Consider the following 20,663-nt stretch of genomic DNA (forward strand, 5'->3'; position numbering starts at 1 on the left):
GGTCAAAGTGTACACCTTTGCTAGGTATGTGTGAGATTCACAGTTAGGATGCGTGCACACCCACTTGAGGACAACAGCAGACACATTGTGTTGAGAGAGCTTGACTTGTGTCCTTGCTGGTAGATTCCACAGCATTCCAGAAAGCGCCGGGGCCTGTGAGTGAGACCTGTGTTTCAGCGCCAGTGAACTGTTCAATCTCCCACACGTTCACATAGGGCCTGATGATACCCCCAAAAAGAGCAAGGTCAGTGGGTAAATCTGAATTGGATGTGGGCAGGGAATGGATGAACAATGAAGACCACCACCACAAGATGCCCCAACATCTCAGGAATTCCTTTGCCTGCCTGTGGGCTATAATCACTCGATCCAGTAATAACGATGAATGTGTCTTTGTTCCGGTGTTTCATCAAATCCTACAGTATATGATGGAAAATGTCGCGGATGGAGAAGTTTAATGGCAGCCATTGCCACCCATACCTTAAGTAGTGTGTTTTGTTCTGAGTCCGGGATAATCCACATGGACCACTGGAAACCGCACTGGCTGCCTGTGAGTTTAAAAATACATTTTAATATTCATCTGTTTTTTATTATTAGTTGTTTCTTTTTGTATTTCTTTTTTCTCCCCAATTGGTAGTTCCAGTCTTGTCCTATCGCTGAAACTCCCATACGGACTCAGGAGAGGCGAAGGTCGAGATCCCATGCGTCCTCCCAAACACAACCCTGCAATGCCTCACTGCAAGCTTAGCCCGGAAGCCAGCCACACCAATGTGTCAGAGGAAACACCGTACACCTGGCGACCGTGTCAGGGTGCATGCGCCCGGCCCGCCACGGGAGTTGCAAGAGCGAGATGGGACAAGGACATCACTGCCAGTCAAACCCTAGACAATTTTGTGTCGCCTCGTGACACAGCCCGGTATCGAACCAGGATCTGTAGTGATGCAGTGCAGCCCCCATATATTTGCCTTAAAAATCAATCTAGGATTGTTCACCCCAATACATGTCAGACATGATTTTAAGTTATGTACCCAGTAGGTCCCTCAGGTCCTCTGACACTGGCCTTTTAACGATCCCAAAGCCTAGGACCAAGAGGCATGGAGAGGCAGCCTTTAGAACAGCCTGCTAGAGAAGCTGAGGGGAGCCAAAACTGTGGAAACATTTAAAAGGGCTCTTCAAATACCCCTTTTTAGCTGTGCTTATCCTTAGGGTGCTTTTTAGTCTTTCAGGTTTTATTCTTCTTTTGGTTTTTATACTCCGATGTTTGGTGTGTAGTAAAATGTTATGTTTTTATTGTTTTGTTTAATTTATTTGTTTTTCTTGTGCAGCGCATTGTGTTGCATCCATGTCTAAAATGTGTTATATAAATCAAGCTTGATTTGATTTTAAATACTGTAGTAGCCTACATTATAGCCTGCTTAGTAAGTCCATGTCTTTTGCTTTTTTGGCAACTGTCAGCAGCTCAGTGCCTTGCACAGACCTTTTTCTGTGTGCTCAAAATGAAAAAAGGGCACCCCCCCAGCTTAAAAAAATAAACATTACTTTCATAAATTCATATCTTGAAATTCATAACACACCAAACGCCTCTGTAGCAAAAAAAAATACATTTTTGAGCATAGGCCTATTTATTTATGCAACATGTAAAATAGGGACCTATAGTAGCAGGCAGCAGGAAGGTAGAGGTGTACATGGTGGTTGAATTGATTTACAAAGCGCTGGTGATGATTGTGATAAATGCACAATTCAATTATATTTACAAAGTTATAGACTTCAAACTGTCTACACACAATACCCCATAATGTCAAAGTGGAAATATATGTTTTTGAAATTATTACAAATTAATTCAAAATTAAAAACTGAAATGTCTTGAGTCAATAAGATTTCAACCCCTTTTTTATGGAAAGACTAAATAAGCAGACATGCTTGATGAGCTTGATGAAGTTATTAATTACACTTTGGATGGTGTATCAATACACCCAGTCACTACAAAGATACAGGCGTCCACGCTAACTCAGTTGCTGGAGAGGAAGGAACTGCTCAGGGATTTTACCATGAGGCCAATGGTGACTTTAAAACAGTTACAAAATGGCTGTTCAATGGATGTGATAGGAGAAAACTGAGGATGGCTAAACAACATTGTACTTACTCCACAATACTAACCTAAATGACAGAGTGAAAAGAAGGTAGCCTGTACAGAATAAAAATGTTCCAAAATATTATTGTTTGCAACAAGGCACTAAAGTAACACTGCAAACAATGTGGCAAAGCAATTCAGTTTTTGTCCTGAATACAAAGTGTTATGTTTGGGGAAAATCCAATACAACACATTACATTTTTTAAATGTAAACTTTATTTAACTAGGCAAGTCAGTTATGAAAGAAATCTTATTTACAATGATTTACTATTACAATTACTGAGTACCACTCTCCATATTTTCAAGCATAGTGGTGGCTGCATCATGTTATGGGAATGTTTGTAATCATTAAGGACAAGGGAGTTTTTCAGGATTAAAAAAAAAGACTGGGGAGTTTTTCACGATGAAAAGAAACAGGATGGAGCTAAGCACAAGCAAAATCCTAGAGGAAAACCTGCTTCAGTCTGCTTTCCACCAGACACTGGGAGATTAATTCACCTTTCAGCAGGACAATAACCTAAAACACAAGGCCATATCTACACTGGAGTTGCTTACAAAGAAGACAGTGAATGGGATGAATTGTAATGCCGCCTGCAAGCCAGGCCTAATCACCCAACATCAGTACCCGACCTCACTAATGCTCTTCTGGATGAATGGAAGCAAGTCCCCACAGCAATGTTCCAACATTTAGTGGAAAGCCTTCCCAGAAGAGTGGAGGCTGTTATAGCAGCAAAGGGGGGACCAAATCCATATTAATGCCCATGACTTTTGGAATGAGATGTTCAAGGAGCAGGTGTCCACATACTTTTGGTCATGTAGTGTATATATGTGATTGGCTATATATCGGGAATTGTTGAACATTTACAAACAATTGACACAATGAAGCCATGAGTGCGCACGAATTGGCTGGGGTCAGTGCGCATACGTGGAGAGACTTGCCTAGCGCGTCTTCGCCACACAACACAACAACACACTCACTCATCATCACAAATTGTAAGCAAGCTAGTTACAGTCCCTCCAAAAGACATCGGAAAAGAGGATGGACTATCAGCTGGTCGTTGATGATTGATTTAAATATACTAGTTAGCTAGTTTGATTTATTTTACTGATTGTGATTTATTTACATAGCTCTCTTTCTGCCTCTATGCTGCGCATATCAGCCAACCAGACCAAATATTGATGATTATTATGATGTAGGCTAAATCAACTGTCATCAAGTATTAAACAAATGTTATTATGCTATTGTGGCAGTGGTTTATATTTAAACTAGGTTGCTAGCTACACACACTCGACCGGTGACAACATCTCTCAAGCAAAGCATGTTTGGGTACCGAGCTCCGTACAAGCAGCTTAATAGGCGCAACCAACGGGCCGGGTGGGGTGGAGAACTTGACGATTTGTGGCCATAGGTTTTTAACAACAATGACAAAGAAATGTAGCAAATAAGACCATTTTGGGGCGATTTATACCGGGCACTTTGGAATGGCAAAGGTGCATGTGCTCGGCAAAGGTAGTGCACGTGCCTGTAGGTAGTGCACGTGCCTGCAGGGACACATTATTCTAAGAGCCTGTGGCAATTTGTGTTTTTCAGCATCTATTCGGCTCTAATTGGCAGGTGACATTTGATATAGCTTTAGGCTTTTCACATTTGATTCACTCCCAACCCCTGTGCCAAAGTCTACTCCTGAGAGGAGAAAAAAGTTACTGTGTCACTTGGGAGTTTTTTGCAGCTGAAGGACACACTGATCTTGAGCGGAGGGCTTCAAAATGTTTCAGATATGTGCTCCCCTAGTCCCCATCCTAAAAGCAAATTCTTATCCAGCTGAGACATGCTACGGCTTTTGTATACAACAGGGGCGCTAGGACCGTGAGGGAGAGCGCCTCTAAATGTCTTGTCAGTAACATTTTCAGTTATTTGTAAGCGCCTTTGAACCGAGCAGCCGTTTAAGCGACTCCCAGGGACGGATAGTCACATTGAGTAGGAACACAAGCTTGTAGTTGACTCTCATCGATCAACTTTGCTTGGACCGAATTGATTTGGAGACGTTATTAAAGTGGCGACTATCTCTCTGCGGGACTGTGAAGAGAGAGGGATACCTGTCACACTGAAGAGATGGGAGAAATCAGGAGAATCGAGATGCCCGGTAGTTTTGAAGGGGGCGAAAACGGGAATAGGATTTAAACACCGACTCTGTTTAACAAAAAGGTACATTGTGCATTTGTCTTACCCATTGTAAGTAGCCTAATAATTTGTTAATCCATTATTTTGAATATAATTATACCTGCTTTGTTACCAAGAGGCCACATTGTAAGATTACTTTTTTTGCTTGGGAAATCTGTTACAAAGTAACTCATGTTGCTCCACTGGATAGGCCTACTACTTACTGTAAGTGAATGTTGCATTGCTAAACATTAACTAAAGCAAAAGCTTACCTTTTCCCCCAGCCCCACAGAATTTTTCAGTAAGTTGAGTATACTGCCTCCCAGCACTATTCCTCTGTACTGGTGCGTCTCAATAGTGACAGAGCAAGGTACACATCATCTGTTCTCTTTGGGGTCTGACAACAACCCACGGAGTGGACATGGGACAATACTACCTTCACTCATGATTTTGGTGAAAGACAAAATACCCAGTGAGGTGGTTTTCAGGACAAATCTCGGGTCCTGGGTAACAGGCTGTTCTCAGAATTTCAGAGTCTTCACTTAAGGGTCAAAGGTGAGCTGTAGAATGCTGACAGGTTTCAGGTGTACAGAGGTCCATTACTGGAATGTTTGTGTGCCTTTGTAGCTTATATACAGTAGGTGTATTGGTGCTTGTTAAAAACCCCTCAGCATCTATCAGTGGGCTATAACCTTCAGATGTCAGAAATGGGATCCATGTGGAAATGGGAATGATTTTTCAATTTATATTGCCTTTCCAAATTAAATTGACTGCAATTGAAGTGCATTTGACATTAATCTGATGGAAAGTGTTGACAAAATTAGTTGAGGTCCAGTGTCTTGTTTAAGAGAGGATTCCAAAAGGCTGTTAGGCACTGATTGGCTCTACAATGTGTCAGAGCTGGAGGATCTTTCTAATGCGGGGATCAATTTACTGTTGTGCACTTTGGGACATAAAATGGAGGGTCACCCAAACCAAACTCACCCCTCCACAACTTTTGGAAAATGGACTCACCTTGAATTTTCTTGAACTATGTTATTGATTATTTTGTGTCCTTCATCAAATGCTTCCTTATTTTAGGTTAGTGTGGTTATATATGTGGTTCGTCTCAACACACTATCCCCTTTCCCCAATTAAAGCTAGTCTGTCTCAGACCATGGACATTATAAATGGCCCAGTCTATACAGACATTAAGAGCCCTGCTACCCCAAGCCTTCTTAAAATACATTTAGATGTGGACACATGTTAAGTACTCTGACAATGTGTTTGTAATAATGTCTGTGCAAATTGAATGGAACCCAATTAAAGATGGCTAAATGTAGATGTTTCATGTGGATGGGATCAGAGGCCAGGATGTAATGACTGCTGATCGAGACGGGTGTAGTTGTTTTTGACTGCATAGCAGTGTAGTTTAAACATGAGCACCTTTGAGTAAATTAATCTTCTCTGGCTACACTATGATATAGAATCCAGTTGTGTGGCGGGAATCTCTCTTTGTGTGGCAAATCCGTTCCGTACGTCTATGCCTCAACTTGTCTTGTTTCACTTTTAGACACCTGCTCTCTTCTAGGCCACTAGAGCCCAAGGGTCCATCATTTTCAGACCTATCAAGTTCCCCTAGTCCCTCTGAGCCTGCCAAGCATGCTCATACATAGAAAGTTAGTTCATGTTTGATGGCAGACACCACTTTGCCCCAGAGCCTTATCATAAATATGATTTGAGACACTTTTCTTTCTGCTGAACAAGCTGTAATAAAGTCCCCTTCAGTCCTTCCCACACATACACCACAGCACAGTGGCCAAGATTAAAAACTTAATGATACAAGGTGTGCCTCCCGAGTGGTGCAGTGGTCTAAGGCACTAGCTATGCCACTAGAGATTCTGGGTTCGCGACCAGGAGAACCATGGTGCGGTGCACAGTTGGCCCAGCGTCGTCTGGGTTAGGGGAGGGTTTCGCCGGCAGGGATGTCCTTGTCCCATTGTGCACTAGTGACTCCTGTGGCAGGCTGGGTGCAGTGCATGCTGACACGGTCACCAGGTGTACGGCGTGTCTTCTGACACATTGGTGCTTCTGGGCTAAGTGGGCATTGTGTCAAGAAGCAGTGCAGATTGTCTTGGTTGTGTTTCGGAGGACACACTGCTCTCGGTCTTTGCCTCTCCTGAGTCCGTACCAGAGTTGCAGCGATGAGACAAGACTGTAACTACCAATTGGGGATAAAAAAATAAACATATGCAGTGTCATATTTTCCACCACGACTGATATCCAATGTGTGCCCCAACACCTACTTTCCATCTATACTTATCTTGTGTACATAATCAGATGTTCCTCTCCTGAGGCTAATATATCAAACCTCCAGCAGAACTGACATTTTAATGCCTTGCAGCATGGTTTAAAATCACATTTTATGAATAGCCCACAGTATAGGCTGGAACAGGAGCTGCGTTGTTACCTCTTAAAATAATTGAAAATTTAGACCTGCATTGCAACATGAACCTGCATTAACTGATCCCACGTGTATAGTCTCTGAGCGAGGGGATTTGGAATCCACCTGTCAGAGAGAGTGGATTCATTTTATGGGGGATTTCGGAATGTGAGTGTTTGTGAATGATTCACTAAAATCAGGGAGACAATCCAGTGTTCTAATCTCCACACCGTTTTGTTTAATTAGTGATGACCTGTTTTTAAGCTTCATTAATCAAACAGGGTTTCCGCAAAGTCCATGACGTCCCTTGTTAATCTTTACCATTCCATTCCTCAAGAATAAGTGAATTCCTTATTTATTGTATTTGTGTATTGTGGTTCAATTTATGTCAAATGTATCTGTTTTTTAATTTCAGTGTTTTGATCAACGACCATGTCTCCACATCCAAACTCTGGCCTGGCTCATCCCTCCACCTCAGTGCTGCTCCTCTCGCTCCTCCTCCCCCTGTCTCTGTCATCCCGAGCCCTCCCTCACCAAGATCCCGTCCACCTCCCTTCACTGGTGCCCCATGTACCCCTGCCCCTCTCCCGCTCTCGCTTCAGTGCTCAGACTCAATTGGACTTCACCACTCACTGTAACGCCAGCTGCTACCACAAGGGAGAGCAAGAGCGAAGGCGAGAGCACCTGACTGAGCAGCTGGCCTTCGAGACGCTCTATGCGGATGGTTCTCGTACCCTCACCACTATGGATGTGGAGGACGAGGATGATTATGAGGGAACCATCAGTCCTGCCCTTCAACCACCACCAATGAGAGGATGGAGAGTTACCAGTCGGCACAGGCGTCAGAAACGACAGATTTACGGGGCTGATGGGCGCTTCAACATCCGCGGTGACCACTTCCTGTTGGACTACCCGTTCTCCACAGCCGTGAGGATCTCCACCGGCTGCACCGGGGTCCTGGTGTCTCAACGCCACGTTCTGACCGCTGCCCACTGCGTGCATGATGGGAAGGATTACGTCAAGGGAGCCCGTAAACTGAGGGTGGGCTTCCTGACTCCTCCGTACATCAACGGCACCAAGCCCAGTCAGACCCCCACCAAGATACCCCTGGTGCGCTGGGTCCGGGTCAAAAGCACTCGTGTCCCCAAAGGCTGGATCCAGGGCCCCCAGGAGGTCAGCATGGACTTTGACTATGCCCTCCTGGAACTGCGCTGGCCCCACCGCCGGCCCTTCATGCGTCTGTCTGTGGCTCCTTCCTCTGATGACCTGGCAGGGAAACGCATCCACTTCTCTGGGTTTGACAGTGACAGGCCTGGGGAGCTGGTCTACCGCTTTTGTCCTGTGGAGGATGAGTCTAACGACCTGATCTACCAGCATTGTGATGCCCGGCCGGGGGCCAGCGGCTCGGGGGTGTACGGTCGCGTGTGGGACACGGCTCTGGAACGGTGGGAGAGGAAAGTCATCGGCATCTTCTCTGGACACCAGTGGCTGGAGATTGACGGGGAGAACCGAGACTACAACGTGGCTGTGAGATTCACCCCGCTGAAGTTTGCCCAGATCTGTTACTGGGTGCATGGGAACCGAGTGGACTGTATCCAGGACTGAGGGAGAGAAGGGGAGGGGGGATGAACTAAGAGAAGATGGAGGCTATGAAGCTCATGACTGAAAAGTGATTAAAGTAAGCACAAAATCCCTTAAAGGAGATGTGGAGGAAATTACTCCTCAACTCAATCTATAACGGGCAAGAGTGAAACTGGATTTAAACCTAATAAATATTTAAAGTCTTCAATACTATCTAAGAAAACAGGACTGCTAAACCTTCATGCGCCATAACATGTTTTCCTTGGAAAGTCGTGAACCACTGTGACTGTCCCTTACTCTGGAAAGTGCAGGAATGTCCCTTCGGATCAAACTCAGTTCCCTCAGTGAATGTAAATGTTTTCTGTCTCAGACTTAACTAGCTCCTTTTTTTCGGGGTCTATGCCTCCTTTCTAACACATCTGCTATCATCACAGCAGCTTTTAATGCACTTTTCCTTCTGGTCAGCTTCACAACACTTGAGTCGATATTTCCACTGTATTAAACAGAACCACTTTTATTAGAGGGAAAAGAATAACACTGATCCTTTCCTTGCGTGCTCCCCGTCTCTCCTGTTTTATAACTGTGGTAGCAGCCGTTCATTTTCTACAATGTACTGACTCTCTTTAGCCAATGGAGGGAAATACTGGACTGATTTTCTTTATATATATCATGCTCTCCCATTGTACTCTATACTACCGCGACCGCATGCTTTTCAACACTTTGGATTAAATGTGTGGGTGGGTAGTTGAATTTACAAAGATGTGGTGACGGGACGGTTTATTTGTTTAGGTAATGTCTTGAAGGATGTGAACGGTTTTGGAGAGTACAGGAACTTGTCATTGTGTTAGAAAGACGCTTGTTAAAAGGCATACTTTTCCCCAATGATCCAGAGGCATACCTAGCCACACTGAAAACATATTGAGCCTCAATACACCAAACATGTCAAAAAGGCTCAAAGGTATAGATGGTGAAATCAATAAAATACATTCTAAAAACCTAGGAGGGGGTTTCTTACTCTGAATGCCTGCAGCATATTCAACTTGCTTTTGAGCATATGGGGGGGGGGCAGGAAAATCAGAATGTTGGTAATAATTTTATTTTTGGAAAATGCCTATATCTATTTTAATAAACTGAGATTTCTATCATGATTGCTTGTCCGAGTTCTTGTGTTATGGAAACCAGCAGGTATACAAAGAATGGCTTGCTTCTGTAAAATGGAATCCACTTTTCAGAAGTGGAGTTAGAGTTCCCTCTTGTGGTCAGTATACAAATATATTTAGGATGCATGATCTCTTTATATGTACTGAACAAAAATATAAACTCAAAATGTAACGTGTTGATCCCAAGTTTCATGAGCTGAAATGAAAGATCGCAGAAATGTTCATTTTGTGCACAAATTTCTTTACATCCCTGTTAGCATTTCTCCTTTGCCAAGATTAGCCATCCACCTTACAGGTGTGGCATATCAAATCAAATGTTATTTGTCACATACACATGGTTAGCAGATGTTAATGCGAGTGTAGCGAAATGCTTGTGCTTCTAGTTCTGACAATGCAGTAATAACCAACAAGTAATCTAACTAACAATTCCAAAACTACTACCTTATAGACACAAGTGTAAGGGGATAAAGAATATGTACATAAAGATATATGAGTGAGTGATGGTACAGAGCGGCATAGGCAAGATACAGTAGATGGTATTGAGTGCAGTATATACATATGAAATGAGTATGTAAACAAAGTGGCATAGTTAAAGTGGCTAGTGATACATGTATTACATAAAGATGCAGTAGATGATATAGAGTACAGTATATACATACACATATGAGATTAATAATGTAGGGTATGTAAACATATTAGGTAGCATTGTTTAAAGTGGCTAGTGATATATTTTACATCATTTCCCATCAATTCCCATTATTAAAGAGGCTGGAGTTGAGTCAGTGTGTTGGCAGCAGCCACTCAATGTTAGTGGTGGCTGTTTAACAGTCTGATGGCCTTGAGATAGAAGCTGTTTTTCAGTCTCTCGGTCCCAGCTTTGATGCACCTGTACTGAACTCGCCTTCTGGATGATAGCGGGGTGAACAGGCAGTGGCTCGGGTGGTTGTTGTCCTTGATGATCTTTATGGCCTTCCTGTGACATCGGGTGGTGTAGGTGTACTGGAGGGCAGGTAGTTTGCCCCCGGTGATGCGCTGTGCAGACCTCACTACCCTCTGGAAAGCCTTACCGTTGTGGGCGGAGCAGTTGCCGTACCAGGCGGTGATACAGCCCGACAGGATGCTCTCGATTGTGCATCTGTAGAAGTTTGTGAGTGCTTTTGGTGACAAGCCGAATTTCTTCAGCCTCCTGAGGTTGAAGAGGCGCTGCTGCGCCTTCTTCACGATGCTGTCTGTGTGGGTGGACCAATTCAGTTTGTCTGTGATGTGTACGCCAAGGAACTTAAAACGTACTACCCTCTCCACTACTGTTCCATCGATGTGGATAGGGGGGTGTTCCCTCTGCTATTTCCTGAAGTCCACAATCATCTCCTTAGTTTTGTTGACGTTGAGTGTGAGGTTATTTTCCTGACACCACACTCCGAGGGCCCTCACCTCCTCCCTGTAGGCCGTCTCGTCGTTGTTGGTAATCAAGCCTACCACTGTTGTGTCGTCCGCAAACTTGATGATTGAGTTGGAGGCGTGCGTGGCCACGCAGTCATGGGTGAACAGGGAGTACAGGAGAGGGCTCAGAACGCACCCTTGTGGGGCCCCAGTGTTGAGGATCAGCGGGGTGGAAATGTTGTTGCCTACCCTCACCACCTGGGGGCGGCCCGTCAGGAAGTCCAGTACCCAGTTGCACAGGGCGGGGTCGAGACCCAGGGTCTCAAGCTTGATGACGAGCTTGGAGGGCACTATGGTGTTAAATGCCGAGCTGTAGTCGATGAACAGCATTCTCACATAGGTATTCCTCTTGTCCAGATGGGTTAGGGCAGTGTGCAGTGTGGTTGAGATTGCATCGTCTGTGGACCTATTTGGGCGGTAAGCAAATTGGAGTGGGTCTAGGGTGTCAGGTAGGGTGGAGGTGATATGGTCCTTGACTAGTCTCTCAAAGCACTTCATGATGACGGAAGTGAGTGCTACGGGGCGGTAGTCGTTTAGCTCAGTTACCTTAGCTTTCTTGGGAACAGGAACAATGGTGGCCCTCTTGAAGCATGTGGGAACAATAGACTGGGATAGGGATTGATTGAATATGTCCGTAAACACACCAGCCAGCTGGTCTGCACATGCTCTGAGGGCGCGGCTGGGGATGCCGTCTGGGCCGGCGGCATGTTTTCCTCACGTCGGCTGCAGTGAAGGAGAGTCCGCATGTTTTAGTTGCGGGCCGTGTCAGTGGCACTGTATTGTCCTCAAAGCGGGCAAAAAAGTTATTTAGTCTGCCTGGGAGCAAGACATCCTGGTCCGTGACTGGGCTGGTTTTCTTTTTGTAATCCGTGATTGACTGTAGACCCTGCCACATACCTCTTGTGTCTGAGCCGTTGAATTGAGATTCTACTTTGTCTCTATACTGACGCTTAGCTTGTTTGATTGCCTTGCGGAGGGAATAGTTACACTCAAGAAGCTGATTAAACAGCATGAACATTACACAGGTCCACCTTGTGCACGGGACAATAAAAGGCCACTAAAATGTGCAGTTGTAACACAACACAATCCCACAGATGTCTCAAGATTTGAGGAAGCATGCAATTAGCATGCTGACTGCAGGAATGTCTACCAAAGTTGCCAGAAAATCAAATGTTCATTACTCTACTATAAGCTGCCTCCAAAGTTGTTTTAGAGAATTTGGCAGTACGTCCAACCAGCCTCACCACCGCAGACCACGTGTAACCACGCCAGCCCAGGACCTCTACATCCGACTTCTTCAGCTAAGGGATCGTCTGAGACCAGCCACCCAGACAGCTGATGAAACTGTGAGTTTACACAACTGAAGAATTTCTGAACAAACTATCAGAAACCGTCTGAGGGAAGCTCATTTACGTGCTCTTTGTCCTCACCAGGGTATTGACCTGACTCCAGCAGGCAAACGCTCACTGGCATGCTGGAGAAGTGGGCTCTTCAGGAATTAATCCCGGTTTCAACTGTACTGGGCAGATGGCAGACAATGTTTTAGGTTGTGTGGACGAGCAGTTTACAGATGTCAATGTTCAGAGTGCCCCATGGTGGTGGTGGGGTTATGGTATGGGCAGGCATAAGCTACACAATTGTGTTTTATCGCTAGCAATTTTAATCCGTGACGATCCTGAGGCCCATTGTCATGCCATTCATCTGCCGCCAACACCTCATGTTTCAGCATTTTAATGCTAGGCCCCATGTAAGGATCTGTTAAAAATTCCTGGAAGCTGAAAATGTCTCAGTTCTTCCATGGCCTGCATACTTACCAGACATGTCACCCATTGAGCATGTTTGAGGTGCTCAGGAGCAACGTGTTTGACAGCATGTTCCAGTTCCTGCCAATATCCAGCAACTTCACATAGCCATTGTAGTGGAGTGGGACAACATTTGACAGGGCACAATCACCAGCCTGATCAACATTATGCAGAAATATGTTGTGCGGCATGAGGCAAATGGTGGTCACCAGATAGTGACTGGTTTTCTGATCCACACCCCTACCGTTAAGGTATCTGTGACCAACAGATGCATCTGTATTCCCAGTCAATTGAAATCCATAGAATAGGGCCTAATTTATATCAATCGACTGGTTTCCTTATATAAAACCTAAAATCTTGATATATTTTTTCATCACTTTACAGCAGCCTCAACAAAATGTTGCCATGAGCAGCACTGCAGATATTGAAATGAGCAGATGCAAGAACTCGCTCTCACACAGTACATGGGTTCAGTTCACACCGTGGTAGCCGCTTCCAGTAGCTTCCAAGTGGAGGTGAGCCTCAAGCTTCAACTTTACATTGTGTGGAAATTGACTCACTATGCAGCTTTTACTCTCTGCATCTTTGTCATATCACTTAGTCTACAATTAATTGGCTTGTTTCAATATAACTTCTAACAGCAAAAATTCAATCAAGTGGAAAGTTATTGCAAAGTATACAAAAAGAAAAGTTCCCCAGTTAAATATAACACCACCACAGCAGCCCCATGTAAGCAGGTTGCAGCACCAACCAACCGTTTAATAGATCAACAGTACTCCAGATTTATTACCCAGGCCACTGTGACACTCAATAGGAAACAAGCAAAAACAGCCACATTCATTTGAACAGGCTAAAACTAAGTATTAGCCTGCCACTATTTAATCACTAGACAAAAAAAATGCAGTAAAAGGTTACTCATTTAGTGCTTTTTTATTAGAGACAAGGAGACCATACAAAACATCCACCAATTCAATACCAGTCCAAGTTCTGAACACAGGCTCTTCAAATAAATCACCCCCATGTTACTGTCACATGACCCAATTCAGACTTCTAACCCTACCAGATCCTGTTTGAGGAATGTGTTAAATTATTACATCAATGCCATGTTGTTTTTACTCAGAACTGGAAATAACTAATCACGTCAACATTTTTGGAATTTGCGTGTAAAAAAATAAATAAAATTAAAGCAAATGTGTTCCCCTGGAATAGGTTGATGAATCTTGTGCAATCAAGAATAAATGGTTTTGTACTACACCTAGTCTCAGCTACACACACTTAGAAAACTTAACTAGAAGTTAGGCAAAAAAGGTAGTAGTATAATATCTTGGAGGATTCAATAGTTGGAATTGTGGAGTTGTTGCCGGTCCCTTTCTCTGCGATCGTCATTCTAATGGAATCCAGAGAGAACAAAACCCTGTCCTCAAACATTTACATTGTGTATTTAGTCTTCATAATCCTTCAATTTTGTATATATATTTTTTTTAAACAATTTTATTGCTTTTTTCCCCCTTTTTGTGTGTATTTTGTTCATTTTCATTGTGTTGTGTGAACTGGAATGAAAGCCTGCAGTTATGGAATTTGAAAACTGCCCCCCCCAACAGTCCCACAAATGATCCCGGTCCTGCGTCGCCCCTCCTCCCAACCATATTGGAATGAACAGCCAAACCCCTCAGATGTGTTTGGCTTCAGTTGAAGCCCGGGGCTAGATTTATATAGGGCTTCCTTCCAGGGTGACTACCGATGAGCCGCCGAGCTTGTCTGCAAGGGTGCGTCGATCCTTGATGTCTTCCAAACCGTTCACTTGCCACTCGTGTTTGATACCTAAAATAAAATCAGAGGGGAAATATAGCATCACATTGGACACAGTATAGTTTTTGACAAACATTTTATGAGTAAAGAAATCCCCCCGTAAAGGGTTCAGATCATACAGTCAACACACACATTGAGTATAAGAACAATTAGGAATACCTTCCTAATATGGACTTGCACACACCATAGCTGACCAAAGTCATAAACATAGAAAAATGGAGTTGCCTGGTAATGTTATCAAACCATTTCCGACAATGATATCAGTAAGGGTACAGATTCCACATGTAGACCATTTGGGGGGGTATTACAGGGTATTGTGAAATATTAGAGTACGGCCATGACATTTTGATTCCCAGTTATTGTATTTCGATGTTGACGCCAAATAGAAAATTGGGTGCGCAATAATAGGATCAAAGCATAGTTTAAATTATTCAAGGGACATATCAGTGAAGACCACCTCTTCCAGGGGAATAGGAGACACCATATGTATCTCTATACTCAGCCAGAGCGCAACGGAATCATGTCTAAACCCATTTAGGATGGGATGAAATGTTCGTGCCTGGAAATACAATTTAAAGTTTGGTACGGATAGTTCTACGTCTTTCCCTGTGCAACCGTGTTAATTGTTTATCTGGCCTCGCTTACCTTGCAATATACATTGAGATTGCACTATGGATTTTATACAAATATCCAAAAGGGGGAGAGATGGGACACATTGAACTATAGAAATTCAGCCATTGCAATATTAATTCTAACAATAGATATTCTGATTGTTAAAGCAACAGGGATATTGCTCCATTGGAGGTTGGACTGAATTGTTTGAGCTTTCTGTTATAGTCTGACAATGCAAATACTCCCAAATGGGAGACAATTGGGATTCCATAAATCATGGAGACCTCCATTGGGGTCGAGGCAGTAGGGCTTATTTGGTTAGATTAACTTTGTACTGCAACTTCAGATGACACCGAATTTGTCTATGATCTTCAAAGCTTTTGGGAGGGATTGAGATACATTGTCCAGATAAGAGTAAGATATCGTCAGTGTATAATGAGATGACGTGATCCGTAGAATTGCGAGATGTTGGTGTAATTTCTTTTGATTGTCAAATTGCCTGGGCCAGGGGCTCCACAGACAAAAATAGCAGAGGTGAGATGGGATCGACCGTGCCTGCTACTTCTAGTTATTCTGAATGGAAACAGAGAAGGTATTGCCTGTTATTATGGCTAAGGGATAGGCATATAGTCTTAATCATATTGGAGCCAATTCCCATATATACAAAAACTGACCAAAAATCTGACCAGGCTATCAAAACTGTTTCTGCGTTGAGAAAGAGAACTGCCCAAGGAGCTTTGGTTTCTGATGAAGCATGCACGCAAAAGACGGCCGTTATCTGAGGATAAATGTTTAACAAACCTGCCTTGGTCGGGATGCACCAATTTGGTTAAGTGAGTTGACTACAATTTTAGAAAATAGTTTAAGATCAGTGTTTATCAAAGATATAGGGTGATAGTGAGCACTGGGTGGCATCTTTACCTTTTTTAATAAAAGCAAAATCGCTGTATTTACATCCCTTCTAAATGAACCGCTGCATATAAAACCCTAAAAAAATGTATGCATTCCAATCAAAGCTGGAAGCACCTCACCTGTGAACTTCTTCTTGATGGCATCTTTTGAGCTGGCGTAGATCATCTTGCTCTTCAGGGGAGCACCATCTGGGGCCCTGTCAGGGGGGAATGGTTTAACTTGTATCCCGAGTGTAGAAGCCAAGTGATTTTAACATTCAACAAGTGACACCATACTAGAAAATGTAGAGTGATGCGCGCGCCCCCCCCCCAGTCGAGCCAAGCTTCCCTTACCAGAAGATGAAGACCAGGTCCTCTTTCTTGGTCTCCTTGGTCTCATAGGTGGCGTCATAGAGGGCGTAACGGCAGTCATCTGGGGGCAGCATCTTGACGAAGTGCAGGTAAGGGTCCTGGACGGTGACGCCCACATCTCCTGTCAGGATCTCCTGACCCTCCTCCAGGATGATGTGCTTCTTGTCCTCACTAAGGCAGAACAGCACCGCCTTCTTCCTCTTCTTCTTCTCATCCTCGTTTGCCTGCAACTTGCGCACTTTCATCTCGTTGAAGACTGTGATAACGTCATCTGTCACTGTCACCCCGGAAGCCTGCACAGAGACAGACAGAGATTACGATCATATGCTTCCGAGGGATGAGGGACAAAAAAAAAACGCTGAATGGTCTACAGCAACCCAGGCTACATGAACTATTCAATCAGTACCGACTGATTACAAAACTAAAACTCCAGCTCCATTTCTAAGGAGGTGTCTTGTTTATGCAGCAATGGAGGTTATCCAGTCCTAATGACCAGCACAGAAGAGTGACAGGACAGAAAACACAGAAGAAATTGGAAGGGGGCCTGAGACTTACCATACTGCAGGAATTGACCCTTCAAGGAAAGCTGATAAAGGCAATCGAGAGGGAGGTAGCAGCACAATGACTTGCAGTGATGAACGAATGGCCATTACTCCAATGGGTGGGGTACACCATAAGCAAGACGGCAATCCTGTTTCTATGACCTCTACCCACATGATCATTCAAGAGAATGGAGACTTTGCGAGTCACCATCCATAGCATTGGCCATAACAGCATGATGTACAGCGTGACTCAGAAATGGCATTTAGAAAAAGCAGAGGGCTTTTTGAACCTTTCCCCACACCAAAATTCCTGATGAGTATTGGTAGTTCGCCACTGCCTGATAAGGGCCAGTAACAGGTGTGGCTTTGAAGCATCTCAAACGGGGGGGGTTTCCCCCTCTATAAAACTAAAGGTTTACAGCACGCAAGATAACCATGCCAGGTAAGAAACTGCTTTAAAGTAACCATGCGAGTGAATATTGGGAAAGGAATCAAGCCTTAGAATGTATGGGTCGGTCTCAGACAATGGATCCTCTGTGGGAAAATAACATAATAACAGGCCACATCAGCCCTATAAACCTTGCCGGTCTTCTGATTTCCATTAGGACATTTTACCCAACAGGAATCACAACCCATGTAGGAACCGGGCAGAGGATGTGACCAACTGTCAAAAGGCTTGCTGTACCATCCCGCCCCGCCTGGCAGGTTTTGGCCAATCCTGTCACCCCACCTTCTGCTAAATCAGGTAGACTAGGTATTCCTTTCCTCAAGTAAAGCCAGATCCATACAGCCAGAGTAAGCCTTCATTAAAAATGGCACTCCTGGTCTGAGAGTTGCTTCATATCATCCAGAGCCCTGCCACTGTGTAGTGACCCAGTTTGAAGGAATGTGTGTGTGAAGGGTGTGGGCATGTTTTCTCTGGATGTGTGGATGGCAAGGGCCTGTGTGAGAGAAACATTGGGCTCAGGATGTAATCATCTAGTGATGAGCCCAGAGAGTTTGGACACGTTTGGATTAGTGACGTCCGAACAGGAGGGAAATGACTGCCAAAGAATTAAAAAGTTGCCAGGGCATTCATTTACTCTAGGAAGGGCAGGGGCCTCATACAGAGGGTGAAGAGGCCAGTGTTTACAAACAGCAGCCAATCGCCATTCATCTTCACTAAATCCTACCATCTTCCAAAAACAATGAGAACTCCTGTTACCATTCGGAGAGCTCTTCAGACAATGCATGTTTCTTCACACTGCAGCAAGTCACGACAGACTAGAGTGCTGACTGGGGATGCCTGTTTGAAAAGACCAATACCATGAGCCAGTGAAGATTATACCCTTTTAGTTCCTCCATGCAGAAATCATTCTCTGAGCAAGAGATCCCTTTCTTCCTACCATAAAATACCCAGAAATCTCACCAAATGGTTCAAGTAACAGCACAGGATAAAAGACACAGCCATGTCAGGTTCCTGACTGCAAACCCATAGGTAGCTCTGGAGACTAATCTTCACTTATGCTGCACTTCCACCTAACCCACACCAGTCTCCAGTGTTGATGTTAATGAAGTGCTAGTGTAATTGTGTTCACATCAGGTGTGACACTAAAGACGTGTGGCAAACAGAATCAACAACCTCTGCTTTGCGAGAAGGTGTTTAATTCATAGTAAGACATGAAAATGCCAGCTGAAACGTATCAGTGGCCCGACATTGGGCCCTAAGTCAGAGCATGTCCACAGGAGCCGTGAATATTAGATGGAAACAAAACAAGATTCTGTTGCAAAAAATCTCAATACGTTCTTATTCCAATTCACTTAAAATGAAATGAAAACAAAATACTTCAAGTAGCTGTAATGAACAAATAATTTTGGTTTGTTATTCCCTGCAGCTGTCCAATCGGTCCAACTGCACCCATAGGGCACTTGAAGACTACTGTGGCTGGGCCTTTTCATGACTGAACCAGCACTTCCCTCAGCCAAGCCCTTGCACCCAGCAGGAATCAGATGCCCATCGTGTTCAACAGTAACCATTCATTCATTATATACAATACAACCAACACATTGATGTCATGTTGTAATACATTATTCATATGATCAAGAATGGTACATGATAAAGGCCTCACAAATGAATAGCTAGTGGGAAAATAGGATAGCTCTAATCAGTCGAGTAAATTGAGATCCCCCCCCCCCAAAAAAACATTTTTTATAACCTTTCATTCAATTGAATCTAATGTGTAACGCAATGACAATAGAATCTGGAATGCGCACTTCCGTCCAAGCACGATATTGATAATTCGGCAAATGTATTCAGGGTTAAGCCAACCTAGCTGTTTTACACGAACATTTACGACGAATTGTTTGAGTAGTAGGCTACAGTAGTTATATTTGGTCGTTCACAAGCATCTCGTGCGTTTCTTTCTGACGCACCACTTGTCAAAACTTGATGCGTAGAAACCAGGAAGGACGTCGTGCGCAACACTTGCCAGCGACAAAAGGCCCACATGCAAAACCTTTAGCTATTGATAGGGGTGTCACCGTTGTGAAAAATTGCTCGCGGAACCTTGGTCTGATTTTGTTATACCATCACTAAATTAAACTGCTCTGGGTACACATTTAATGGCTATTTGGCTACTGGTGCAAAAATGCTCTTTGCACCAAAAACCAGGGTGGGGCCATGAATGCAGTGGTCGCACATGTGCACTATATACAGGCAAAACGATGTCTTAAATACCAGGCAAACTATTATTTTCACGCTGCAAATTTAGCTGACGCTAAGTGCTATAATTCAAGCTAACGTTAGTCAATTGGCATGGCACCTGCGCACGATAGTTAAAAATCATGGGGCTCACGCGGACCAAGACAAAGGATGTGTAAATCAAATTACCTAGCTTCCTAAATAGCTAACGTAGCTACGGTATGCGCATGCACAGAAAATGCACACCGTTAGCCATGCTAACTTAGCTGTTAGCACCGGCGAATACAAAGCCAGATACAGTTACTTAGCCAGCTGGTAAATTCGCGGGGAGGAGTAGCACCGGGCAGTACTAACTAGCTAACTTGATAGCATATACATGTGCGGATGGAATAGGCTGCTACTTGCAACTCGAAGTGCTAGACTAGGCATTAGGCCTTACTTAGTGAAGCATTGGGAGGAAGGAAATGGCGCCAGTTGTTTTGGGGTCGTTTTCTTTCTACACTAGGCGATTAAAACGGCAAGAGGAGACGAGCATACACCTGGATAAAACAAACTTTCGATGAAAGGCTAGTCACCTGAATGATTTAAAGCATTTTAACAATTTAATACCATCCAAGATTTAACATCCAGCTAGCAAACGTTCCTGAACACCGCAGGATTGAAGTCACTCACAGCTGACCCGACTGGGACAATCTGATACTGTAGAGTTCATCTCAAAATTAACTCGCTGTTCATGAGCTAAAATACATTGCTTTAAGACGAGACACACTCCAATGACAATATATTTGAAATTATATGCCACAGAGCTAGCTAGTTGTTAAATGGAAACGTACCATAGCTGTCTCTGAATTGGTCGGCGTCTGGATAGAAATTGAATGAGCTGTGATGCAGCGTCTGTAATGTCTCGCACACACTTGATACACCACGTGGACGCGCTAAATTGCGCGTGCTTGATGATGGGGTGGGGAGCGCGAGCATCTCCATGAAAAAGTGGTCATGAGATTTAACGTAGAGCATGGTGGGAATAGAAGTTCTAAACCCTTCTGTATAACGTTTCATGTTTG

The 20,663-nt window shown here is 44.0% G+C and overlaps 2 protein-coding genes across 3 annotated transcripts; one reads left to right on the top strand and one right to left on the bottom strand.

Moving 5' to 3' along the window:
* Positions 1-3,736: 3,736 nt before the first annotated feature.
* LOC112256215 (serine protease 23) lies at positions 3,737-9,440 on the top strand. 2 transcript variants are annotated; one of them, XM_024429298.2, is made up of 2 exons: positions 3,737-4,361; positions 7,127-9,440. In XM_024429298.2, exon 2 carries the CDS (start codon positions 7,144-7,146, stop codon positions 8,314-8,316), a length of 1,173 nt encoding a protein of 390 aa, XP_024285066.1. In that variant the 5' UTR covers positions 3,737-4,361; positions 7,127-7,143; the 3' UTR covers positions 8,317-9,440. The 2 variants fall into 2 exon arrangements, with proteins under 2 accessions (XP_024285066.1, XP_024285065.1); XM_024429297.2 differs by having other exon boundaries at positions 3,745-4,334.
* A 4,165-nt stretch (positions 9,441-13,605) lies between these two features.
* On the bottom strand, positions 13,606-20,570 carry LOC112244504 (cofilin-2-like). The gene is made up of 4 exons (XM_042325711.1): positions 20,433-20,570; positions 16,360-16,670; positions 16,147-16,223; positions 13,606-14,515 (listed from the first exon to the last, which is right to left on the bottom strand). Exons 1-4 carry the CDS (start codon positions 20,433-20,435, stop codon positions 14,403-14,405), a joined length of 504 nt encoding a protein of 167 aa, XP_042181645.1. The 5' UTR covers positions 20,436-20,570; the 3' UTR covers positions 13,606-14,402.
* Positions 20,571-20,663: the final 93 nt, after the last annotated feature.

This window comes from Oncorhynchus tshawytscha, linkage group LG08 (assembly GCF_018296145.1).
Source record: "Oncorhynchus tshawytscha isolate Ot180627B linkage group LG08, Otsh_v2.0, whole genome shotgun sequence".
NCBI lineage: Eukaryota > Metazoa > Chordata > Actinopteri > Salmoniformes > Salmonidae > Oncorhynchus > Oncorhynchus tshawytscha.

Excerpts from the sequence above, each read along its gene's own strand:
- LOC112244504 (XM_042325711.1), bottom strand. Across the intron at positions 16,224-16,359 it reads GACCTGGTCTTCATCTTCTG|GGCCCCAGATGGTGCTCCCC; the intron begins GTAAGGGAAGCT and ends CCCCCCTGACAG. Across the intron at positions 14,516-16,146 it reads CATCAAGAAGAAGTTCACAG|GTATCAAACACGAGTGGCAA; the intron begins GTGAGGTGCTTC and ends ATTTTATTTTAG.
- LOC112256215 (XM_024429298.2), top strand. The coding sequence starts at position 7,144 with ATGTCTCCACATCCAAACTCTGGCCTGGCTCATCCCTCCACCTCAGTG.